Here is a 23,454-nt window from a genome sequence, read left to right as displayed (position 1 = left end):
ACCTACAGTCATCAGCATTGCTACTTTTTGCAGCACCCAAGTATTTCTTGGAGGTCTCCCATAAGAATGACTATCCTGGGTCAGGCCAAAGGTTCATCTAGCCCAGTATCCCGTCTTCTGACAGTGGCCAATGCCAGGTGCCCCAGAGGGAATGAACAGAACAGGTAAGCATCAAGTGATCCATTCTTTGTCATCCATTTTCAGCTTCTGGCAAACAGAGGCTAAAGACACCATGACTACCCATCCTGGCTAATAGCCATTGATGGACCTATCCTCCATAAATTTAGTTTTTTTTTTTAAACCTTGTTATAGTCTTGGCCTTCAAAACATCCTCTGGCAAGGAGTTCCACAGGTTCCCATCCAAGAACGGAAACAAGACTGACCTGACTTTGCTTATAAAATCTGACAGGATCACTGCCCTAGGTAATATAAAGGCAGGTCATCTGACCCTATTAAAAGGATGCTGTGGTGTTAGGCCAGAATTCGGATAATCAAAAGGAATAAACATGATATTAAAATCCTCTTTTTACTTGAATGGATTAAAGAGAATTTTTATTTCAATAAAAACAGCGCTTGATTTACTGTGTATTCTAATGGAAGGAATTTTTTGGTTTACAGATCTATTGTTAGGGATTTCCAGAACCATAATCTTTTAAAACCAAAACAAATTTTAGCTCAAAGGAAGAACAAGCACTTTATGAGAGAGCAATTTTGTCTGCATGCCTCAGATATAGCAATCACTAAAATTTCTGTACATTTTATGATTTAATACCTTAGAAGTGTTGTTAAATCAGTACATCTTGAATATCCCAAAGCTGCTGACATTTCCCATTGTCGCTGTTTACACTAGGGTACTTACAAGCTGTCATGTTCTGTCTCATGCTCCTTGCCTACCTTCTCTCTGGGCTCTAGATAAGAAATTCTCCAGATCAACATCTTCTGTTGTCTGCTGTTTCCAAGCTTAATGGAGAGGGTGGTTCTCAGTTGCAGGGGATGACAAGGCCAATCAGTACTAGCTGCAGGCACGGTCAACCTGGCTCTGCTTCCCAGTAGACAGAAAGCTTATTTTACTGCTATCGGGCTAAAACAAGAAAGAATTTAGACCAGAGCACCACGGCCCTGTGTGCCTCCCCACCCCTTTACCTACAGCCTGGGATCAGGGAAAAGAAGCCTGTACAGCAAGCTCTGGAGGTAGGAAAGCCCAGAGCCCCAGGACCCCATCAGTTTTCTGCGCAATAAACTCCTACCACCATAACAATCTGTTGATACTGTACCATTCTAGAGTATTCAGGGAGGCAACCCTTTGCCTTGAAATATTTTTATTTTTACCACAAAGTTGAGGGGTGTCTTGGGGGCAGTGGAATCCATTTTTTTTTAATCCTCTAATAAACCCACCAAAGTTTCCCCTGTGGTAGATGGGAGTTGTTGCAAACTCACTCAACCCCTAAGCAGCACAAGCACACCTATACAACATCTCTCCTTCCACCACAGCCCCTGCAAATGCAGGTACACCTCAGTAACCACTGTTCCTAAGGTATAGAATGGCTTCTTCATTATTTGAATATAAAATATTTAAAAAGGCTTTAAAACAAAATCTTATTTCACTCTCCTTCCTCAGAAGAAATCATTTTTCAGACAAATTTACTTTTTTCTTATAAAATGAAATGACCATCTGATAGATTACGTAGAAGTCCCTCATTCCAAACTATAATGGCAGTGTTTTGTGGTATCCCAGTTCTTGTGTCTTTAATTGTTCTATTTCATTTGCTAACAACTATTACCTTTTCATTGTTTTAAGTTCAGAATGAATTCTTTTTTTGAATTAAATTTGAATTAAATTAAATTTTGAATTGAATTTTTGAAATAAATGTTCTTTATTTTTGTTATTTGTAGCCACTGAATTTATCAACATGTTGAGTAAGTGAATCACATTTGCACTTCTCAGGAAATTGCTTTGGTCCGTCCATGCTGTGGAAAAATACATCTTCAGGGTGTTCAGTTAAAGGTTTTAAGAAAGTCCTGACTAACACAAACATGCCCAGGCACAGATAATCATCACACGTCCAACCATCTTTTCCACATTTTACTGAAGGAGGTCATGTATGTGCTGCCGATAGCTAAGAACTAGCTGATTTGGAGTTATGCAACATGTAGGATATTGATAGGTTTCAGAGTACGAGCTGTGTTAGTCTGTATTTGCAAAAAGAAAAAGGAGTACTTGTAGCACCTGAGAGGTTAACAAATTTATTTGAGCATAAGCTTTCGTGAGCTACAGCTCACTTCATCGGATGTAGGATATTATGTTCCAAATCTGTTGGAGTGAAACTTATCACCTGACAAGAGGGAGTCTGAGAGCTGACCAACCAACATGAGAACAATGGACATTTGTGGAGACAGCCTATGTTTACTGTCCGGACTAGATGCAGGCTGGATATTTACAAAGACAAATGAATCTTAGGAGAGTTCTCAAAAGAGAGGATAAGACACCATAGGGTACTTGCAAGCTGTCATGTTCTTTGGATACAATTTCTCTAGGTGGCCCTTACAAAGATAAGCAGGATTTAGTGACAACTTGATATATCAACACAGCATAACTAACTGTTTAAGAGCAGAAGAAATAGCCCAAGTGGTTAGCCATTACACAGGAGTGACTAGCATTTTCTGTTATGAGCGTAGAAATGTCTATTGACTATTGTACTTTTTTTTATTAATCACTAATAAAGCAAGCATTTAAATTTTAACATAATTACAGGAAAGCAACATTTGTATTTTAAAGGTTTGGCTCCCATAAGGAAAAATCCAGAACTATTTGGCTTGACAAACTTACAAGACTGGACCTTGTTCATTCCTTGAACCAAAAGCTATTGGGCTTGCACAGTTTTCAAGTTCTGCTGGGTTTACTGGCTTCATTTGGATATGCATCATTAGTTTCTGCAATGTTGATAAGCATTGCAGAGAGATGATCCCACCTGTGGAGGTTGTAAGTTCCACAGGAACAATGTTTCCATAGAGTCTATTTTTGCATTGAGATGTGTCAGAGGAAGTCATGCACAATGAAAATATTCAGATATTATATATCTATCTATAGCCATACCTGATTCAGTTAGTAATTTAATTCCGAACATTAGCAAAATTACACTCTTTTGAATGGGTACACAGCTAAGTTTGGTTGAATAAAGGAAGGAAAAAGTCAGCATTATTGGAGAGAACAAAAAAGACTTAAAATTTACCTAGAATGATTTTCTCCCCACCATCACTAATTGGCTCAAAACAGAGCACGTTTGTTGTTTGCTTGTTGTTCTCTGTGATCTGCACTAACTAGCTGTTAGCGCCAGATAGAATTAAAGGTACTGGTTTTAACCTATAGACTAAAATGGTTTAGAAACTGGTTACTCAATAAACCACTTATGCCAATTGAACTGCTTTATTTAAGGTAAATGAACTGGCCATATATGAATATTAAATTGGGGATGGGGAGGCAGGGAAATCACTGTTTGGCACATGGTAGAAGGAAACTGACTTCTAACCTTAAGGGGGGCAGAAGCAGGAGTGTGATAATGGTGTGGTAAAACAGAAAGCTAAAAGAGATTGCAATTCCTTTCCCAAATGGTGCAGAAGTACACACAGGCCAGCATAAGGCCAGCATAAGCTGAACAACTTGCGGGGTCACCGGTCTGTCTATACAAGGGGTCTCAAACTCAGTTTGCCTTCAGGCCAGTGCCAGTCCTCAAATCCTCCCAGTGGGCCAATGTCACCAAAGTTGGTGTTCAGAAAAGAAAACGTTTATATTTGATGCAATAGCTGATGGATTCCTTCATCAAGTAGTTGCTGAACCGACGAGAGGGGATGCCATTTTAGATTTAATTTTGGTGAGTAGCAAAGACCTCATAGAAGAAATGGTTGTAGGGGACAATCTTGGCTCAAGTGATCATGAGCTAATTCAGTTCAAACTAAATGGAAGGATTAACAAAAATAAATCTGCAACTAGGGTTTTTGATTTCAAAAAGGGCTGACTTTCAAAAATTAAGGAAATTAGTTAGGGAAGTGCATTGGACTGAAGAATTTATGGATCTAAAGGTAGAGGAGGCCTGGGATTACTTTAAATCAAAGCTGCAGAAGCTATCGGAAGCCTGTATCCCAAGAAAGGGGAAAAAATTCATAGGCAGGAGTTGTAGACCAAGCTGGATGAGCAAGCATCTTAGAGAGGTGATTAAGAAGAAGCAGAAAGCATACAGGGAGTGGAAGATGGGAGGGATCAGCAAGGAAAGCTACCTAATTGAGGTCAGAAGATGTAGGGATAAAGTCAGAGAGGCTAAAAGTCGAGTAGAGTTGGACCTTGCAAAGGGAATTAAAACCAATAGTAAAAGGTTCTATAGCCATATAAATAAGAAGAAAACTAAGAAAGAAGAAGTGGGGCCGCTTAACACTGAGGATGGAGTGGAGGTTAAAGATAATCTAGGCATGGCCCAATATCTAAAATACTTTGCCTCAGTCTTTAATAAGGCTAAAGAGGATCTTTGGGATAATGATAGCATGACAAATGGGAATGAGAATATGGAGGCAGATATTACCATATCTGAGGTAGAAGCGAAACTGAAACAGCTTAATGGGATCAGACGTCAAGAATTATAACATTCAAAAACCAGTTGGAGAACACTTCAATCTCTCTGGTCACTCGATCACAGACCTAAGAGTGGCTATACTTCAACAAAAAAGCTTCAAAAACAGACTCCAACGAGAGACTGCTGAATTGGAATTAATTTGCAAACTGGATACAATTAACTTAGGCTTGAATAGAGACTGGGAATGGATGAGTCATTACACAAAGTAAAACTATTTCCCCATGGTATTTCTCCCTCCCACCCCACCCCCCACTGTTCCTCTGATATTCTTGTTAACTGCTGGAATTAGCCTACCTGCTTGTCACCATGAAAGGTTTTCCTCCTTCCCCCCCCTGCTGTTGGTGATGGCTTATCTTAAGTGATCACTCTCCTTACAGTGTGTATGATAAACCCATTGTTTCATGTTCTCTGTGTGTGTGTATATAAATCTCTCCTCTGTTTTTTCCACCAAATGCATCCGATGAAGTGAGCTGTAGCTCACGAAAGCTTATGCTCTAATAAATTTGTTAGTCTCTAAGGTGCCACAAGTACTCCTTTTCTTTTTGCGAATACAGACTAACACGGCTGCTACTCTGAAAGCTTAATGGGACTAAATCGGGGGGCCCAGATAATCTTCATCCAAGAATATTAAAGGAATTGGCACCTGAAATTGCAAGCCCATTAGCAAGAATTTTTAATTAATCTGTAAACTCAGGAGTTGTACCGAATGATTGGAGAATTGCTAATATAGTTCCCATTTTTAAGAAAGGAAAAAGAAGTGATCCGGGTAACTACAGGCCAGTTAGTTTGACATCTGTAGTATGCAAGGTCCTGGAAAAAATTTTGAAGGAGAAATTAGTTAAGGACATTGAAGTCAATGGTAAATGGGACAAAATACAACATGGTTTTACAAAAGGTAGATCGTGCCAAATCAACCTAATCTCCTTTTTTGAAAAAGTAACAGATTTTTTAGATAAAGGAAATGCAGTGGATCTAATTTACCTAGATTTCAGTAAGGCATTTGATACCGTGCCACATGGGGAATTATTGGTTAAATTGGAGAAGATGGGGATCAACATGAACATCAAAAGGTGGATAAGGAATTGGTTAAAGGGGAGACTGCAACGGGTCCTACTGAAAGGCGAACTGTCAGGTTGGAGGGAGGTTACCAGTGGAGTTCCTCAGGGATCGGTTTTGGGACCAATCTTTTTATTACTGATCTCGGCACAAAAAGTGGGAGTGTGCTAATAAAGTTTGCAGATGATACAAAGCTGGGAGGTATTGCCAATTCGGAGAAGGATGGGGATATTATACAGGAGGATCTGGATGACCTTGTAAACTGGAGTAATAGTAATAGGATGAAATTTACTAGTGAGAAGTGTAAGGTTATATATTTAGGGATTAATAACAAGAATTTTAGTTATAAGTTGGGGACACATCAATTAGAAGTAATGGAAGAGGAGAAGGACCTTGGAGTATTGGTTGATCATAGGATGACTATGAGCTGCCAATGTGATATGGCTGTGAAAAAAGCTAAATGCGGTTTTGGGATGCATCAGGAGAGGCATTTCCAGTAGGGATAAGGAGATTTTAGTACCATTATACAAGGCACTGGTGAGACCTCACCTAGAATACTGTGTGCAGTTCTGGTCTCCCATGTTTAAGAAGGATGAATTCAAACTGGAGCAGGTACAGAGAAGGGCTACTAGGATGATCAGAGGTTTCAGAGTAGCAGCCGGAAAACTTGTCTTATGAAAGGAGACTCAAGGAGCTTGGCTTATTTAGCCTAACTAAAAGAAGGTTGAGGGGAGATATGATTGCTCTCTATAAATATATCAGAGGGATAAATACAGGAGAGGGAGAGGAATTATTTAAGCTCAGCGCCAATATGGACACAAGAACAAATGGGTATAAACTGGCCACCAGGAAGTTTAGACTTGAAATTAGACGAAGGTTTCTAACCATCAGAGGAGTGAAGTTTTGGAATAGCCTTCCAACGGAAGCAGTGGGAGCAAAAGATCTATCTGGTTTTAAGATTCTACTCAATAAGTTTATGGAGGAGATGGTACGATGGGATAATGGGATTTTGGTAAGTAAATTGATCTTTAAATATTCAGGGTAAATAGGCCAAATCCCCTGAGATGGGATATTAGACGGATGGGATCCAAGTTACCCAGGAAAGAATTTTCTGTAGTATCTGGCTGGTGAATCTTGCCCATATGCTCAGGGTTTAGCTGATCGCCATATTTGGGGTCGGGAAGGAATTTTCCTCCAGGGCAGATTGGAAGAGGCCCTGGAGGTTTTTCACCTTCCTCTGTAGCATGGGGCATGGGTGACTGGAGGGAGGCTTCTCGGCTCCTTGAAGTCTTTAAACCATGATTTAAGGACTTCAATAGCTCAGACGTAGGAGAAGGTGGGTGAGATTCTGTGGCCTGCGCTGTGCAGGAGGTCGGACTAGATGATCAGAATGGTCCCTTCTGACCTTAGTATCTATGAATCTATATTGTATTTTTTATTTTGAATTTCTTAGAAATAAAGCTGTCATACAACTTTATACAATTCTTCGCCTGCCAGAGTTTTTAGTGTTTGCCAGATAGCTGGCAAGGCTTCAGTTCTGTCTGTTTGTTGCCGTTTGGCCTCCATGACTGAGCAGTTGAAACCTTCAGGATTGCAGCAAGGTGGGCGTCGGATAGTTGTGTTCGGTATTTTGACTTGCTTAAATTCATTATGGAAAAAAGTGATGCTGCCTCCATGGCTGACTCTGCTTGGCAACTAACTAACTATGATACCTCTGTCACTCTCCCCCAGCCAATGGGAGCTACAGGGGCAGAGCCTATGGCCGACATTGCCAGCAGCGTTGGCCAGTGACTCTCCTCCCATCTCTCCTCCGCGGGCCGCAGTGGGAAGCTTATTGGGCTGCAGATAACCCACAGGCTGGGAGTTTGAGACCCCTGATCTATACCTTATCTTAAGTCACTCCTCAAATACTATAGCTTTCCTCATTTTGCTCGCTATGGTCTCCAGTAGGTGAGAGTTAGCCTGCGTTGCAATGAGCCAACATTCAATTACTAATCGATCTAATTTCAGCTACCTTACCACTGCCGGAAATACTCCAACTGGCCTTTAGCAGGTTGTCATCCAAGGAGAAAAAAAACAAGGCTATAGTCCTCTTTCCTCTTCAGGGTTGCTTCCGTTACTTCAAAATACTTTTGTAAAAAGCCTGAAGATGGAGAATAAGCTGAGGGTCCAGTACTAGTACAGTTTTCATCTAAGAAAGCTAGAAGTTTGCTGTGGAAAGGTCAGTTAGGGATATGCAAATATGTATCTGCTAAGTAAACTCAGTTGTAAAATCGCCTTGCTGCCAAAGCTGAAAAATGTCATTTTAGCCTCTTCACCCCATTACCTGTAGCCCAACACTTATCATTCCTCACCCTCAAATGACACCTGCACAACACCATAAAAAGACAAGCCTAGGAATGTGTATTTGTAACTCTGCTAGACACCAAAAATCATAGCCTCACCAGAGGCACTGGTTTTATGTCTCATTACAATCTGTAACCCCCCAACTCTCCTCTGACCTTTGCCCACTTCATTTTGAATAGTTTCTTAGACGTTAACTCCTCATACTTAATCTGTTCAACCTTGTATTTAGCTAGGACACTCTGATTACCAGACCCAAAGAAGAGCTCTGTAGAGCTGGAATGCTGGTCTCGCTCACCAACAAAAGTTGGTCCAATAAAATATATTACTTCAGCCAGCTTGTGTTTCTCATATCCTGGAACCAACACACTTACACCATCACTGCAAACAACAATTAAAGTAGCCAGTTTATTTTTAGAGCCTCCACTGGCACTAATAGGCTAAATGGATTAAAAAAAGCCAAAAAGCATTTCTAAATACTTATTTTTGTAACTAGTAGGGATGCCTCCAAAGTACATACTTTTGCAGGCAATGTAACCAAATAAAATCCAATGCATTAGAAGGGGGGGGGGGAAGAATGCTTCCAGTGATTGTAAGCTACACACAAACCAAACAGTGTATGCAGTGTTTCTGCAGCCATGTCGATCCCAGGATATTAGAGACACAAGGTGGGTGAGGTCATATCTTGAGGTCATCTCCTCCCCCCACATCAGCTTCTTCAGGGCACCAGCATTCTCGGCAGCAGCATCCCTTCCATTTTACCCCAGTGAGCGATACGGAAAACTGTTCTGAATACACCTACACTGACCTGTGATGCAGCCCAGAGATATCAGTAGTTATTACTGAGCAGTTATTATTGTATAATAAAGTTCAATTTTTTGAAAACCATGATTTCCTTTGTCTTACAATACAGAGATTTAGCCCCCCAAATCAGCAGCCCCCTTCATCCATGAACAGTTCATAAACCAGCTAACTACTGTATGTGCAATAAAGTAACACTGTCTGGCTATAGCAAACTCTCAGAATGTGCTCTTTAGGCTTTGCTCAACTGCACAGCAGCGTGGTGGGCTCTAGTAACTGGCTTTGCGTCATGCTTCATGAAATCAGAAAGCAGCCTGTTCACCTCCACCCTAGTGGAGGCATTTCTCTTCTGGCCTTGCAGATGTTATGCGAAATGCAACATGCAGCAATGACAGTAAGAATATTTGGCTTGCTGAGATTGGTATCCACCAGCCCTTTGGTATGCCACTGGCATACTCCATGGTCATCCTGCACCTTCTCAGGAGATAGTTTAATCTTTCATTGTTGCAGTCCAAGTTCCTGACCCTGCTTGCAGCTTTTCCAAAAGTCTGTATTCCTAAAGATGCGAGCATCATACACCTTTCTTGACCATCCAATGTTAATGTCCGTAAGATATCCAGGGTGATCCTCCAATGCTTGCATAACTATGGGAAAGTATCCCTTTTCTCTTTACGTATATGGAAGCAAGGTGGGGAGGGGAAGGATCATCCATTTAATTGAATACATCTATTTCCCTCATGTTGCCAGAGTCACAATCCTGTGCAGCAGGACACGCTGAATGCCCTGACACATCTGGTTGAGAGCCGCCTCAATATAGATTTTCCCCCACCCCAACCTGCCCATCAGCCAACAATATTTGTTTGATTTGCAGCTGTTATCTCCACTGTCATTCATTCGTTAGTTGTGTCTACTTACTCCTCACTATTCAGTTTCCCTAATGCATGGTTGGCTGCTGTGGCATTGCTATGGTTCCATAAAAAGGAAACAATCAATCAATTACCCTGTCTCTAAAACAGGCAACAGAACTCTGCTGATCTGTTCAGCAACCATGCTTCTGATGGTGAATTAGCAGAGAGACTGAAAACCAGCACAAAGAAGTAAATTATGGGATGGACCAGAGAATACCAACGGAATTAAAAGAGGGTGGGGGAGCACCAAAAGAAGAGGTAGATCATAGCATGGGACAGAAGGAAGTGTGGAAATTTGATCCCAAACTCCACAATTCCTGAGAAGAGTGCCGATGTCCTACAATACCCCTCCACATTTTTCCACAAGATAATGTGCTGGATGACAGTGCAGGGGACACTGGGAACACTACCCACAGTCCTGCATGTCTTTTGCCTATACAACCTGACCCTGTATGAGGACACAATGCACCAGCAAAGGCAGCCAAGCGTCAACACACCGTGCCAAAATAGCTATACTGGTAGCTGTAGGCCAACAAAACTTTTGCCAGGAAAACTTTCTAGTGTAGTCAAACCCTTAGTAATCCCATTTTTACAATAGCCTTACCATAATGACACAATCTTATTCTCATACAAAGTTAAAATTGGAATGCAAAATAGTTCATCGTAGCTGACCTATTAGTCAGTACAGTACTTACCACAGTTTACTACGCAATCTCAGGAACCAGGAATCCAATGTCTTAGCTACTGGAGGCTGGGCATTACATAAGACATATCCACTTCTGTGAATCTATTATCTGTTCCACTTAACACACTGCCTGATTATGTAGCTCTTGGAGAGTTTAAATTCTCAAACATGGCAAGGAGGGTAGAGTATGCAGCAAATACTCATGAAAGGCTAAACATTAATCTGGGCCAATGTCTAACTCTTTGAGAATAGATGATGGGAAACAAAAGAAGAAACTGATATTCTGTTTCATTTGCAATCTACTGAAAATAAATTATGACTCCAAACTATTTTGAAGAGTTAATTTGACAAGATTGTTTTCCTGAAGACTGGAAGCTAGTGAAAACCAGCTACAAGATGATCTACTGTGAAAATTTACCCACCCACCTCTGCTAACGCCCCTAAAATTGTGATCTGCAGCCACTTTGTCACTCCAGCTGGCTTTTCTGTGCAGACACTAGAATGTGTGTTTAACGGGAACATTTCACGCATCTTCAATGTTTCGGTTGTATGGATTAAGTTGATCCACTAAATATGTTCTTATAATCTATTCTGATTTCCCCATGTTTCTAGAAACTAGAGCACCCTAACAAAGCACATTTGTCAGAATCATCCACTGTTTAGTAAAACAACTTGTATGACACAGAACATACAAAAAACTGCCACTTAACTCAAATTGAAGGCATTTTAAAAAAGATCTATGTGCTAATAGTTCATCTGTTAAAATTTATGGATCATTTCCATTTCCTCCCCCCTCTCCACCTCCAAGGGCTGTTCCTGATGGCCTTATATAAAAAACAAAACCCTGAAACTCTTTTAAAAAAAAAGAAAAAAAACCCCAGTATAACCCCTGTTATAACATATCCAGAGTGAAATCTTAAAATATAAACTAAATAAAAGCAAAGAATTCCCACTGATGCAGAGTTTAAAACTAGGTTTATAATTTCCTATTTTATTGGCATGAATGTAATTCTAAACTTAAAAACCCTTCTGGTAAGTTATCTCAATTTCTTATGACAAAATTTCTCACAACACACAAGTATTTACAACATATACATATTTTTTCAGTCCTTTACACTGGATTTCAAAAAGACAAACATTTGTATAGGTTACCACAGAACAAAAGCTGTGACTTAGGTTTTTTTTAATTTCATAAAACTATCATAAGTTAAAGTGAATAGATTTCTTTAAATTCCTTGTAGCATTTTACAAGTGCAACAGAAAACTATGAAGAACCAATTTAGGATAGCTGCAGTTCATTGGATAAATGTTGCCTGTTGTAATCACATTGTTTCACAGCAAATTCTTGAAAAAATAAGCACCAATCATTCTTGCAAAGAACAATTTTTATCTAAAAGTATTGAAAAAAGTGTTAAATACAAGGTGTTTAATTTACATAACAAGCAATAAATACACCATATCCAAACTTTTATTCTGCATACTGCTACCCTTGTACATATAATGTACTAAAAAGTCAGCAAACTGTCAACACCTTTTTATCTCTTTTTTTTCTTTTTTTTAAAGAAATCAATTTGACTTCCAACCAACGGTTTGCTACTATAACAAAGGCCACAAACAGTACGTCTGGGACAGCATACAGTGTTAAAACTGACAAACTTCAAGGGGGGAAAAACATCTAGCAAATAAATTGAAAAGCCGTAGATCATTGCTGGTGATATTAACATATACTAGAAAACTTTAATATGCTGCTACTATGATTTTTTTAAATTATTGTTTAGTCAGATATTGTAAGAGCAAATTAATGCTCTTATAGGTTAAAAATAATTGTGTAGCCACATTATTGTGTTCTCATTGTCCTGCATGGAAAGTTTTGATGTCATTTTATAATTTTGCTTGAGCCTTTATTTTACAACAGAGCATTACCTCTTACTCTAACTCAGAATTGCACATAAAGAGGCTATTAAAAAGTACAATAAAAATCTGCACAAATCAGACTTAAGAAGAGTCAGTATGCTGTACACTTTCTACAATATTATGTTGATAAGTGAATAAACAATAAAGAAGTGCTGTTACTAAAATTTTCAGAAAGTTCAGTTGAGGAATAATTGAATGGAATTTTTTTTTGTTGTTTAAAAATGGACATCCTGGTCAGTTTAAGACCTATAAGCTTATGCATTGAGCCTCAAAGACTGATCTTCTCTTCTTCTAGAAGAAATATCAATGTCTATTGAATCCTTGCCAACTATAAGCCTTAATCGCTTAGCTGGAGGAAGAGGAATAAAATCATCTTCAAATTCATCATCATAGTCCTCCTCCTCCTCCTCTTCCTCTTCCGATGAAGATTCATCTGCAGTTTCCTCCTCATACTGACTGTAATCATCCACTTCCATTCTTGACTCCAAGAGAGAGAGTGTATCACTACAACACATGCCATTTTCATGAAGGTCCTCAGAGTATGTCCCCCTGTTTTCTTCATCTCGTTTTAGTTGTATCTTTAATTTTGTTGAACTGTTGCCTGATCCTGAGTTAAATCCATTATTTAGCTTTGCTACATACAAGTTATTGTCTTTTTCATGGTCTTTACTTAATTTGATGCTTATTTTTGAAGAATTTATTCCATCATTTTCTTGGTCATTTGCCTTGCTGCTGCTATCATGACGCCTACGCAGGGTCAGTTTGGGAATCCCAGAACTATTTTCAAGGATTAATTGCGCATCATACCTTGTGATTCGTCTTTTCTTTTTACTTTTAGCAGTTCTAAAGCTGTCCTTTGCTTTGAAATTGTCAGATGTAACAATGGAGCAGCCACCAGACACAGGAATACCGTCCTTATATCCAAGGGCCGTATCCACTACATTACTCCTTTCTCCATGTTCCAAATGAGAACTAATCAAATTTGGTGCTTCATCTTTGCCAAGTGGATTATGTGTAGGATCAGCTTCTTCTATATTTGCAGATGATTTCACAAGTTTTCCTAGTCGTGATTTCTTTCTGGACATGCCCACATCATTCTTCTGGTATCTAACCTCCCCTTTATGTGATGTTCCATGAATCAGTTCATTTTCATGTAACACATGAGACTGCTGCTGTAAGATATCAGATCGAGTTCCTGTCAAGTTGTTTCTATAGGTATCCAACATATTTGGTTCAAGCTTTATGTCAGAGGTCTCCTTCAAATTCATCCTTGTTCTCATTGACCTCCTGGTTATGTATGTGCAAGGTGATATTTCACCATGCTCATGAGCACCTTTCACAGAATTCAGTTTATATTCTCTTGCTGCATGTCTTGTTAAGCATCTACTAGAGACTGCAACTTTAGCTGGTCCCTCTATTTCTTTATCCTTTTTAATAGGTAAATTTTTATATAGAACTACTTTAGGCTCTTTGAGAACTAAATTTCCCATTTCAAGCTTTCTAGAGGCATTCTTTTGCTCTAGCCTTTTGCACTGATTTCTCAACTTTATCTTTGAAAGTAAAGGCTTTGCAGGCTTTTTCAGTCTCTTTGGTACCCTGGAATTATTTATATGAGTTAGTTTAGATGAGGTAGAATTTGATGAAGCTGGAATTCTTGACATAGACTGTCTTGTTAATGCTCTACTCTTGCTGTTCTTTTTTACACCAATTGAAGATTTTCTGTTAGCTGCAAAATAAAAATAGTTAATTATTTTTTAAAAAAAGACAAGTTAATTATCTGGCCTTTTGCCAGTATTGTTTAACTTTTTACTTAAGAATTAACACTTAATATTAATATAAATTTACAAAAATCAAATTTAAGTCAATGTATCATCATATAGTTTTCGAGCAGAAGAGAAGTGATGCAGACCCCAAGGTACTGCCTTACAGTTACCAAAATGCATCTAAATTTCAAATTTTGGTAACCCTACACCAAAAGAGCTTATTTGTACTGAGTTTCTTGATAGTGTTACAGAAATTAGCTTTGCATGTCACTGTCAAGTTTTGCTCTACATTCTTCAAGCACAGGAGAGGATCAAAGCTCTTTGTCTTCCCCCACCCTTTTGCTAGGGAGCTCAAATGACTGCCTTTTTTTTTTTTTTTTTTTAAATGGTTTTGGCTCCCATCTCCTTCTTAGGTGCCACATTGTCTGTATCCTATACTTGGGTGAGCATGAAGGGATCCGTTTGCTTAAGGAAAACATTTCTAAAGCGCTGTATTTATACATACTCTATGATGGCGGACACACCAGTTTTTTGGATTCAGAATATTTCCTGCCTTTTCTTTGTACTTTGATTTTTCGTAACCAGCGAACCATTGAAGGAAGTTAATGGGAACAGTGCTGCTATGACATCCCAGTAGCAAGTGGGAGCAAGATGGAACCTAAATGTTTTAAGCAATTTGATATCTGCTTGCTAGCCAAGTCAAACTATTTAGCAATTTATGTCTCATTTTAGAAAATAAAAAGGTAGATATGACTGCTTACTGTTACATGAAGAGCATCTTTCTAGTACTTCACTGAATAAAAATCCTTCTGAATTTCTTTTGAGACTATCAGCTGTCTGCATTTACTTCAGACTAAAAATTGAACTGACCAGTCACTTTACTGATAGCAACAAGGTATATTATTGTCAAATTCTAGAATAGGATTGATGGTTTCTGGAGATATGAGAAACTGTCCCTAAAGAAAAATGACCATCAGTCTACATAAAATATAGACTCAAGTTATCTATTAATTTGAACACCATTTTTCCGACACAAGTCTGTGAATGTGTAATTCCATGGACAAGTTAGTGATAGAAAGGTAAGGAAGATGAAATTTGATTAATGAAAAATCAGATTCATAAATTTCAGTGGCATCACCTTCTGTAGCATTGCTGGGGGGAGGGGGGGGAACCACTGTTCCCCAGCTCCCAACTCCATATTCTTCAGTTGGTGGAAATTTTGATAATACAATGGTGTCAAAAATGGGTTGAGTGTCATTCGAAAGCACTTTCTCCCATGAACACAATGGTACCAAACGTGATAAATCTAGAACAATTATGCAAGTATATGAGGAATTATGTAGGTATATATATATATATATATATATATATATATATATATATATATATATATAAAGAAAATGTTTAAAAATAACTTTTTTAAAAAAGTGTACATTAATACAGGCATGTCAAACATGCAGTGCTCACAGTTGAATTGTGGCTCGACTGACTAATGTGTTATCAGTCAATGTTCAGAACAGGAGGATACCTGATTGATTTTGTTAATGTTACAGATTCTGATAAATGGAAAGGCTGCTTCAAGTTGATTTGCCATCAGCAGCAGAAACAAAGGTTCTGAGGTATTGATTATCGGCTTTGTTCATTATGCCAAAAGACCTAATGAGGCTCTGGTTAAGACATCAGCATCCAGCCAGAAATTCCTGGAATCCATCTGCAAACAGTATGCACATAAATTACATAACACACATTAGATAATTTATTACAAAACTTTTTGCTTTGATCTTGATCATTTTTAGGTATCAGTGGCGAGACAAAGAGTACCTACCAACTGGTAGCTGAACTTTTGGAGAATACAACCATGGAAGACCTGGTTAAACACAATGCTCGGTGGCACCTTACATGCAATAAGTGCATTCATAAACTGAATTTGGCAAGGTTGGAGAGGAAGTACATCAAGCACTAGAAAAAAAAAAGGTTGAAAATGCCTGGACAAGTGCCAGCTGTGGGCAAGACTCGCCTTATACTGGGTCCCATTGCATGCGTTTCAAGAAGTACACCTGTTTGTTCTGCAGTAAGCCAGATGCCCCAAGGCATGTAGTGAAAAGTTTCAGTTCTAGCACATTAGAAACTATGAAGCAGTCACTCATAGCAAGAACACTGCATGGGAAGTAGAGTGGGTGCATGAGAAAGACTATGCAAACAACACTGCATAACCACATTAAGTGCTACACCAAGTATGCACTGTACACTTGTATTCTGTGTTGTAATTGAATATATTTGAAAATGTAGAAAAAAATATTTATAATAAATTTAAATTGCTATTCTATTTTGTTTAACGGTACAATTAAAACTGCGATTGTGATTTTTTAAAATCTTGTGATTAAAAAAAAATCATTTGACAGCCATAAAATGTACATCTGAGGAACTGAATCAAAATGTGTCATGACACTAGACATGGGCCTTTACAGTCCTGTTCAACAGCTAATAATGTCCCATGATGGTCTCTGTGGGCAGTGGATTCTATGTCCTGACAAAATACACATATTCTTTGCAGTAAATATGTACAATCGGCTCCTTTGCTGATTGCACTGGTATTCCGAAGACCTGGGTGATTTTGTATCGTGACAGTACTCTGAACCAAATTCTTGCAGGGAAAAAGCAGAAATGTGCTATGGATGAATAGACCCACACACTTGCCATCCTTCAAAAATGCTACTTAGATGTCTTCTTTGAAAAGCACACTAATGTGTTTGAAATCAAACTGTGTTTGAAAGCGAGCAGATCGAGGGACGTGATCGTTCCCCTCTATTCGACACTGGTGAGGCCTCATCTGGAGTACTGTGTCCAGTTTTGGGCCCCACACTACAGAAAGGATGTGGATAAATTGGAAAGAGTACAGCGAAGGGCAACAAAAATGATTAGGGGTCTAGAGCACATGACTTATGAGGAGAGGCTGAGGGAGCTGGGATTGTTTAGTCTGCAGAAGAGAAGAATGAGGGGGGATTTGATAGCTGCTTTCAACTACCTGAAAGGGGGTTTCAAAGAGGATGGCTCTAGACTGTTCTCAATGGTAGCAGATGACAGAACGAGGAGTAATGGTCTCAAGTTGCAATGGGGGAGGTTTAGATTGGATATTAGGAAAAACTTTTTCACTAAGAGGGTGGTGAAACACTGGAATGCGTTACCTAGGGAGGTGGTAGAATCTCCTTCCTTAGAGGTTTTTAAGGTCAGGCTTGACAAAGCCCTGGCTGGGATGATTTAACTGGGACTTGGTCCTGCTTTGAGCAGGGGGTTGGACTAGATGACCTTCTGGGGTCCCTTCCAACCCTGATATTCTATGATTCTATGATTCTATGATTCTAACTCCCAAAGGGTACAGGATTTGAGAGACCAGTTCCACACACCCAGCGTATATTCTGCTCTCAACGACCTATTGTGCGGGATGGAAAGCAGCAATATCACAGATCAAGCAATTTGATCAGCTGAATAGGTGACAAAGCCAACTTTCATGATGGTGTGGTGATATGTGCAGATGGTTGAATCTTCGTTGCTCTTTATTTGATTTGTTAGGTCTGCTAATTGGAATTTGCACCTAGCAGCACTGGAAGACTTTATGAAATACTTCTTTGCTTTAGATTTATCCAACTATTTTGCGATGAATGCTTGGTACCTCGCTGAAAGAAGATTAAAAAAGTTTGACCCTAACATATGGGATAAATTTCAAAAAGGAAATTGGGTGTTAAAAGGTCACCCGTTCCCTTCTGTGCACTTGGTTCAGACAAAGCCCTAGAACACAAAAACAGAGCAATGAAAGTCACTGGGGAGTTGGTGGGCATAACACAGCATCCAAGTGTTCTTGCCCAGTTTTTCCTGGCAACACCAGAATGCCATCGAATTTCTAACAAAACATTAAGCAGAAACATTAACATTCTCCAGAAGTGATCAAGCACCATCTAGACTCATTAGGTGCTGTTAAATGCCAATAAGGGGCAAATTTATAGCTACAAGAAAGCTTACTCACATTGGCAACCCATTCACATGATGTACTGGAGCTCACTAATATGATGAAACCAGTCTTCAGTGATGAGATCTCAGTGTGATGTTGATCTGTGAGAGACTTTGGGAAAGTACAAGTTCTCCAGCATTCAACAGATATTCAAAATGTGATGGAACAACACACGTGCGCCAGGTGAAAAGCAAATTAAATGCACATCTCACATGGTCTTCCTAAGCAATGACCTACTCACATGCCCAGTACCTCATAAGAGCAGAGGCCTTTCAGCGTAGCAATCAGATGGTATGATTGAGGTACAAAGTCTTGACAAACCAGAAATAAATTAGTATCTTTCAAGATTTATCATAGTGAGGCTAGAGAAAAGACTGGACCTATGACAAAATCCACCTCATATCTGACAGGTATGCAAAGGAATAATTTAAAAATATTACCACAAAGAAGAGACTCCATGATATTGAACCTATCCAACACAAATTCACTGACTATGAACATCTCCAACTCACAATGAAGAAGCCCATACTCGTATGAAGGATGGGGCTAATTACATACCTTGCAGGAAAAATGCTGCAGAATGCAAAGAATTACCCAAAGAATTACTTTGTCACATGGTATAATGAAGCTGCTTCCTTGCACTGTTCAGTGGAATTTCTCTGTAGTTCCCATGAGGAAGCTGATACTAAAATTATTTTGCATGCCATCAATGCCACAGAGATACACTACCAAGCTCCAGATTTTGGCACAAGACAGTTGTTCTAATGCTCTCCAAGACACAGTACCCAAGACTTCTGCAGGATTCTGTAAAATTCTGTTTCTGCACCTGCTGTTTGGGAACAGAATCACTGTATGTCCCTTAAAGATGTGTTTCTATCACTCAGCCCATTAAAAGCCACTTTACTGCCAGGTTTCCACACCTGCTCAGGATGAGACACTACTGGAAAGGTATTTGATTCAGCCTTCAAATACTCTCTCCTCGCTCTGAAAGAACTTGAAATGGCTGAGAGAGTCATGGATGAGGTCATAAATGACCTGGAGGTGTTCATATGCTGAGTTTACCACTTGAAGATCAACATTACAACACTTGCAGAGCCATGTTGGTGGATGTTTTCCAAAAAGCAGACAAATGGAGAAAAATTGTCACCGACAAGGGGTGCATTTATACCTGCTAACAGGAGGGCAATCAAACAATGGAATGGCTCTGGGATGATCACACTCATCCAAAACTGCCCAACTCTACCAGGCATGGATGAGTCTTGAAGGATGGACTGAAATGCTCCCAAATCAATCACTGAGCTAATCAAATGCTTGTGTGCATAGACCAGATGCTCGTCACCCTGCAAATGTTTGGCTAGCAACCTGCCTTGTATGGAAGTGTGTGAGAGCAGCACGGATTAGGATCAGTGTGATGTGTCCAACAGCAGTGCCCTAGATGGAGAGGGCACCAATGATGCCTTTGATGAATAAATGTTTTCAGTTCAATATGTCAAGGCTAATTTCCCTAGGATTATCACAGATCAATGCATCCCTGTGTTAAAATATAGTTTTAAAAAGTTGATTTTTAAACTTTTGCAAATATTTATCTAAATTATTGTTCTAGGTTGGTCATTTTTGGTACCACTGTATTAGTGGGAGAAAGGGCTTTTGAAAGATACCCAACATGGCCCATTTCCAACAACATATCATCAAAATGGTCAACTAACTGGAGGACCTGGGAGCTGGGGATGGGATGGACGCGGAACAAGTCCCCACTGCCTTGCCGCAGAATGAAACACTGAAATGATGATTCTGTAGATTTTTATGAATCAAATGATTCACCCCCTCCCCCCGCCCATCATTCTATCACTAACTTGCTCATCAAATTAGATTTTACTACATTATGCTTAGTTAATACTTAGTCCTGGCTTGAGTGCAGGAGACTAGGCTAGAAGACCTCTCAAGGTTCCTTCCATTCCTACGATTCTATACTCCCAGACTAATAATGTGGATTTCTTTACCTGCTTGAATTTCTCTTACTCACGATCACTCATATTTCCTGAAATGTACTACTGTATGTGGCATTTTGAAACTGAGTAAATACATACAGGCATACTAAGACATTTTGTACTGTGGTATGCTTTGAAACAGGAGACCTATAGAAAATTGTGGGTACAAATACAATCTGTATTTCTTAATCTTTATTTAGTTTATATATAAAAAAATGAAAAGCCTATGTTATTGTGTCTCATCAACATAAGACAGGAACTCCACTGAAGTGAGAATTTTCTAATATTAAGAAAACAAAGCCTTTTATAAAAAAGTTTCCCTTTGCTTACTTGCATTAGCTTTTTCCTGAGTGGTATCTGCATCAGTGTTAGAGCTGACAGACTGGCTGTCTGAGTTTTTGCTGCTGTCACCCAACTTTTTAAGCCTGTTTAAACGTTTATCTGTTTCTCTCAGTCCATATTTGCTATTGATCACAGGAGTAGGTGCTGGAAGTCCCACTCTTGATTTAAAAGCACCAGTTCCACGTCTATAAAAGAGAATAATACATATTAACAACTCGATATAGTAGTAAGGCTCTGTTTGATGGCATATAACATTTGAATCCCAGGTATATTTAGAGAAGGTAAGTTGATGCAACCGTTCCCAGTTTTTTCTTATTTTGAGGGCCATTCTGCTATTGATATTGTAAAGAATTTGTATGCATATTTCACTTCCAATTAGAGATGAAAAGAAACTGGCATCTAATTACTGAGAGAATAGATACTTGTCTTTTGCAATTACCTTTTCCTTTTTTAAAGAGAGTAATTATCTATTAAAACCTGTTTCAATACCATTTGCATAATCCAACTTGTATAAAATAAGTACAGAAGTTCAAATGGTATTTGCTATTAATCCTGTTACAAAAATTTCAATGAGAATTAACATTTTCCCCTCACATCTGCCGGGGGGGAGGGGGGGGGGAACACAACTGGAATTGTAGCATTTTCAAAGTGATATTAGAAACAATTACTAAGTAGATAATGATGGTATTCTCATAATTGTGATTGTCCATTTCAACCCTTGTATCTTTCTTCCCTTTAGATGGATAAAAACCTCAACTGATTTGTTCATCAAACCCTTACTATTGGCCAAAGAGAAAAAAGTTGTCCCAAGAAGTTTGGAAGGGGATGGAGATTTACCAGAGTCTTCAGGCTTCCTACTTTAGGTCTCATGTCACCATCACTGTCCATGCAGCAGAAAGTGGTAGAGACTCCCTTTTGTACCCTTAAGAGTTAGAAGGCAACCTCACTTGGGGATCCAGTGTAATAGTTGTATCAAACAAATCATAATAATTAAGAGTATAAGAGACAACTGAGATGAGAAATAAAACCTTGGTCTCATGCACTGTTGTGCTAAACACTAGGCCAACCCAATGCTTTTTAGTTAAATTAACTGGTGCTACTTTGACAGGGAATATTAAGTGTCTTATTAAATTCTGCAAATCAGAGAGACTGACTGAGCTATTAGGCTTCACACAGAAGAAGGGTCAGCTGTTCTGCCACCTGATGGAACTGTGCTTGAGAAAGATACGATTTTTCTTTTGCTCTGCACTTGTAAGAGTGCCACTTAAAGACCCCACTTTCCTGGTTATCTACTCTGGCCAGCATGAAGGATTCTGAGCAGAGCTTCTTCCCATTCTCTGCACATTTGTTCAAACGTGGAAACAAAGGAAGAAGCCACTAGAATCAGAGCAGCAACCTGAGCAGCCAATACCAGGCTAAACAGCAGAGCAAAGGCAGAGTGCATCTGAATAAGAATTAGAGACAATCCAGCTCTAAATTTATATGCACTTTCCAGCATCTTGGTTTATATGTCAAAACCAATTCAATAGCTTCTTAGCAAAAAGGTGAAAAGGAAACTAAATTCCACCAGACCTTCCAAACATTTAATAATTTAATTTAAACTTGGATACTTACCATTTCCAAAAAACTAGAAGATTATAATCAATAGATTGCATAATAGTAAAGAGGTAAAGATTCAGACAGTGCAGGTAACCAATATTCCCTGGAGTCCCTCAAATCATTATGAGCATCAAGGAACAAAGAGTAGCTTTCTCATTCATATATACAATTTTTACACAGACACATGCACACACGCATATGAGGGTGCGCTCTCCTGTATACACAGAGTGTACATATATGTTCATTTATACATATAGACATGCACACACACACAAATGTGTATAGCTTACAAGATCAGTATAGTTTTTCTGACAGTATATCCAAAAAGGCTCTTAAAAAGGATACATCAACATGGCAGCCACGGTTTGAAAGGCAACTTGTGCAGATGTACTTGCGCTAGCTGTACTCTAACTAGCTCACTAAAAACAGAGAGAATGCAGAGGCATGGAATCACCACCAGCTGCATAAGTGAGCATGTGAGGGGGGAGAGGAAGATGGGTGTCAGATGAGCTCCTGCAGCCTGTGCCATGGCATCCTCACTTCTATTTTTAGTATAGCTAGTGCAGTTTGTCTACACACACTGCCATTCAACTCCTCAGCTGCAATACAGATATATGCCCCCATCATTCTTCCCCCAACCCCCCAAAAAACAAAAATCAATCTAGACAAAGTTCCCAGGATGGTACTGGAGCGGTCTCTCCTATGTCCAGATTTTTTTTTTTTTTTTAAAATGGAAATTTTGTTAGGGTAGAAGACAGAATGAAGACAAAAGGGAGAGCTCTTGAAATTCTCTAGATGGATGCAGTAAGAAGTTCAGCAGGGACAGTCTGGATAAAAATAATAAAAATGCAGCCAACTTGCCTCTGTTACAATGAAATGAGCAGGTGTAAACAGCAGTAGCACCAAATCAGATGTCCATGTTTAAAATACACAAGTATTTAAAGTACACAACTATACAGACTGTGAGAGGTACTACTCCCATTCTCACCAAAAAGCAGGACATTAGAGCAACAAAAACTGAGTGAATGAAACTGTCTTACACGGTAGTCCCCCATTTTCAGTGATATCCCTGAAAATGAGGACATTAGTTCACAGCAGAACTGTGAGAATTCTCATAATATTAGATGGCTAGGAGGTTGCTAATGCTGTTTTTCTGTCCAACAGATGCACATTTTAGTATCCAATAAATTTTTGAAGTCTGCACTATTCTATTATTTTGGGGGGAGGGAGTGGGAGGAACTGAGCTATGAAAAATTTTGGTAAATATGGTCATAAAATTTGACAATTAAAAACAAACATTTTAAGAACAAAACATGATTATACTATACACCTACAACTCTTGAATAGCACTTGCCCTTCAGCTTCACAACACGCATGTTATGTGGGCATCCAATATGCCCACATACCTTCTTATAGCTTACTGTTTA

General features: G+C 39.1%; 1 protein-coding gene and 1 long non-coding RNA gene across 6 annotated transcripts in view; one reads left to right on the top strand and one right to left on the bottom strand.

The window, feature by feature from the left end:
• The window catches only part of LOC122460535, a 50,437-nt gene extending 48,373 nt beyond the window's left edge, over positions 1 to 2,064 (top strand). Inside the window, exon 3 of the long non-coding RNA XR_006281902.1 lies at positions 1,894 to 2,064. This is a non-coding gene — a long non-coding RNA (uncharacterized LOC122460535). The remainder of the gene's footprint in view (positions 1 to 1,893) is intronic.
• A 9,314-nt stretch (positions 2,065 to 11,378) lies between these two features.
• KMT5B (lysine methyltransferase 5B) overlaps positions 11,379 to 23,454 on the bottom strand; it is a 48,216-nt gene continuing 36,140 nt past the window's right edge. For 4 of the 5 annotated variants that reach the window (XM_038406627.2, XM_038406626.2, XM_038406629.1 and 1 more), the window contains 2 exons: positions 20,417 to 20,613; positions 11,379 to 14,055 (listed from right to left, as the gene is read on the bottom strand). In XM_038406627.2, coding sequence (XP_038262555.1) covers positions 12,584 to 14,055; positions 20,417 to 20,613 — 1,669 coding nt within the window. In that variant the 3' untranslated portion in view covers positions 11,379 to 12,583. The remainder of the gene's footprint in view (positions 14,056 to 20,416; positions 20,614 to 23,454) is intronic. The other variant, XM_038406630.2, reaches the window with a different exon arrangement.

Source organism: Dermochelys coriacea, chromosome 6 (assembly GCF_009764565.3).
Source record: "Dermochelys coriacea isolate rDerCor1 chromosome 6, rDerCor1.pri.v4, whole genome shotgun sequence".
NCBI classification, from domain to species: Eukaryota; Metazoa; Chordata; order Testudines; family Dermochelyidae; genus Dermochelys; species Dermochelys coriacea.
This window is presented reverse-complemented; position numbering and strand designations above follow the sequence as displayed.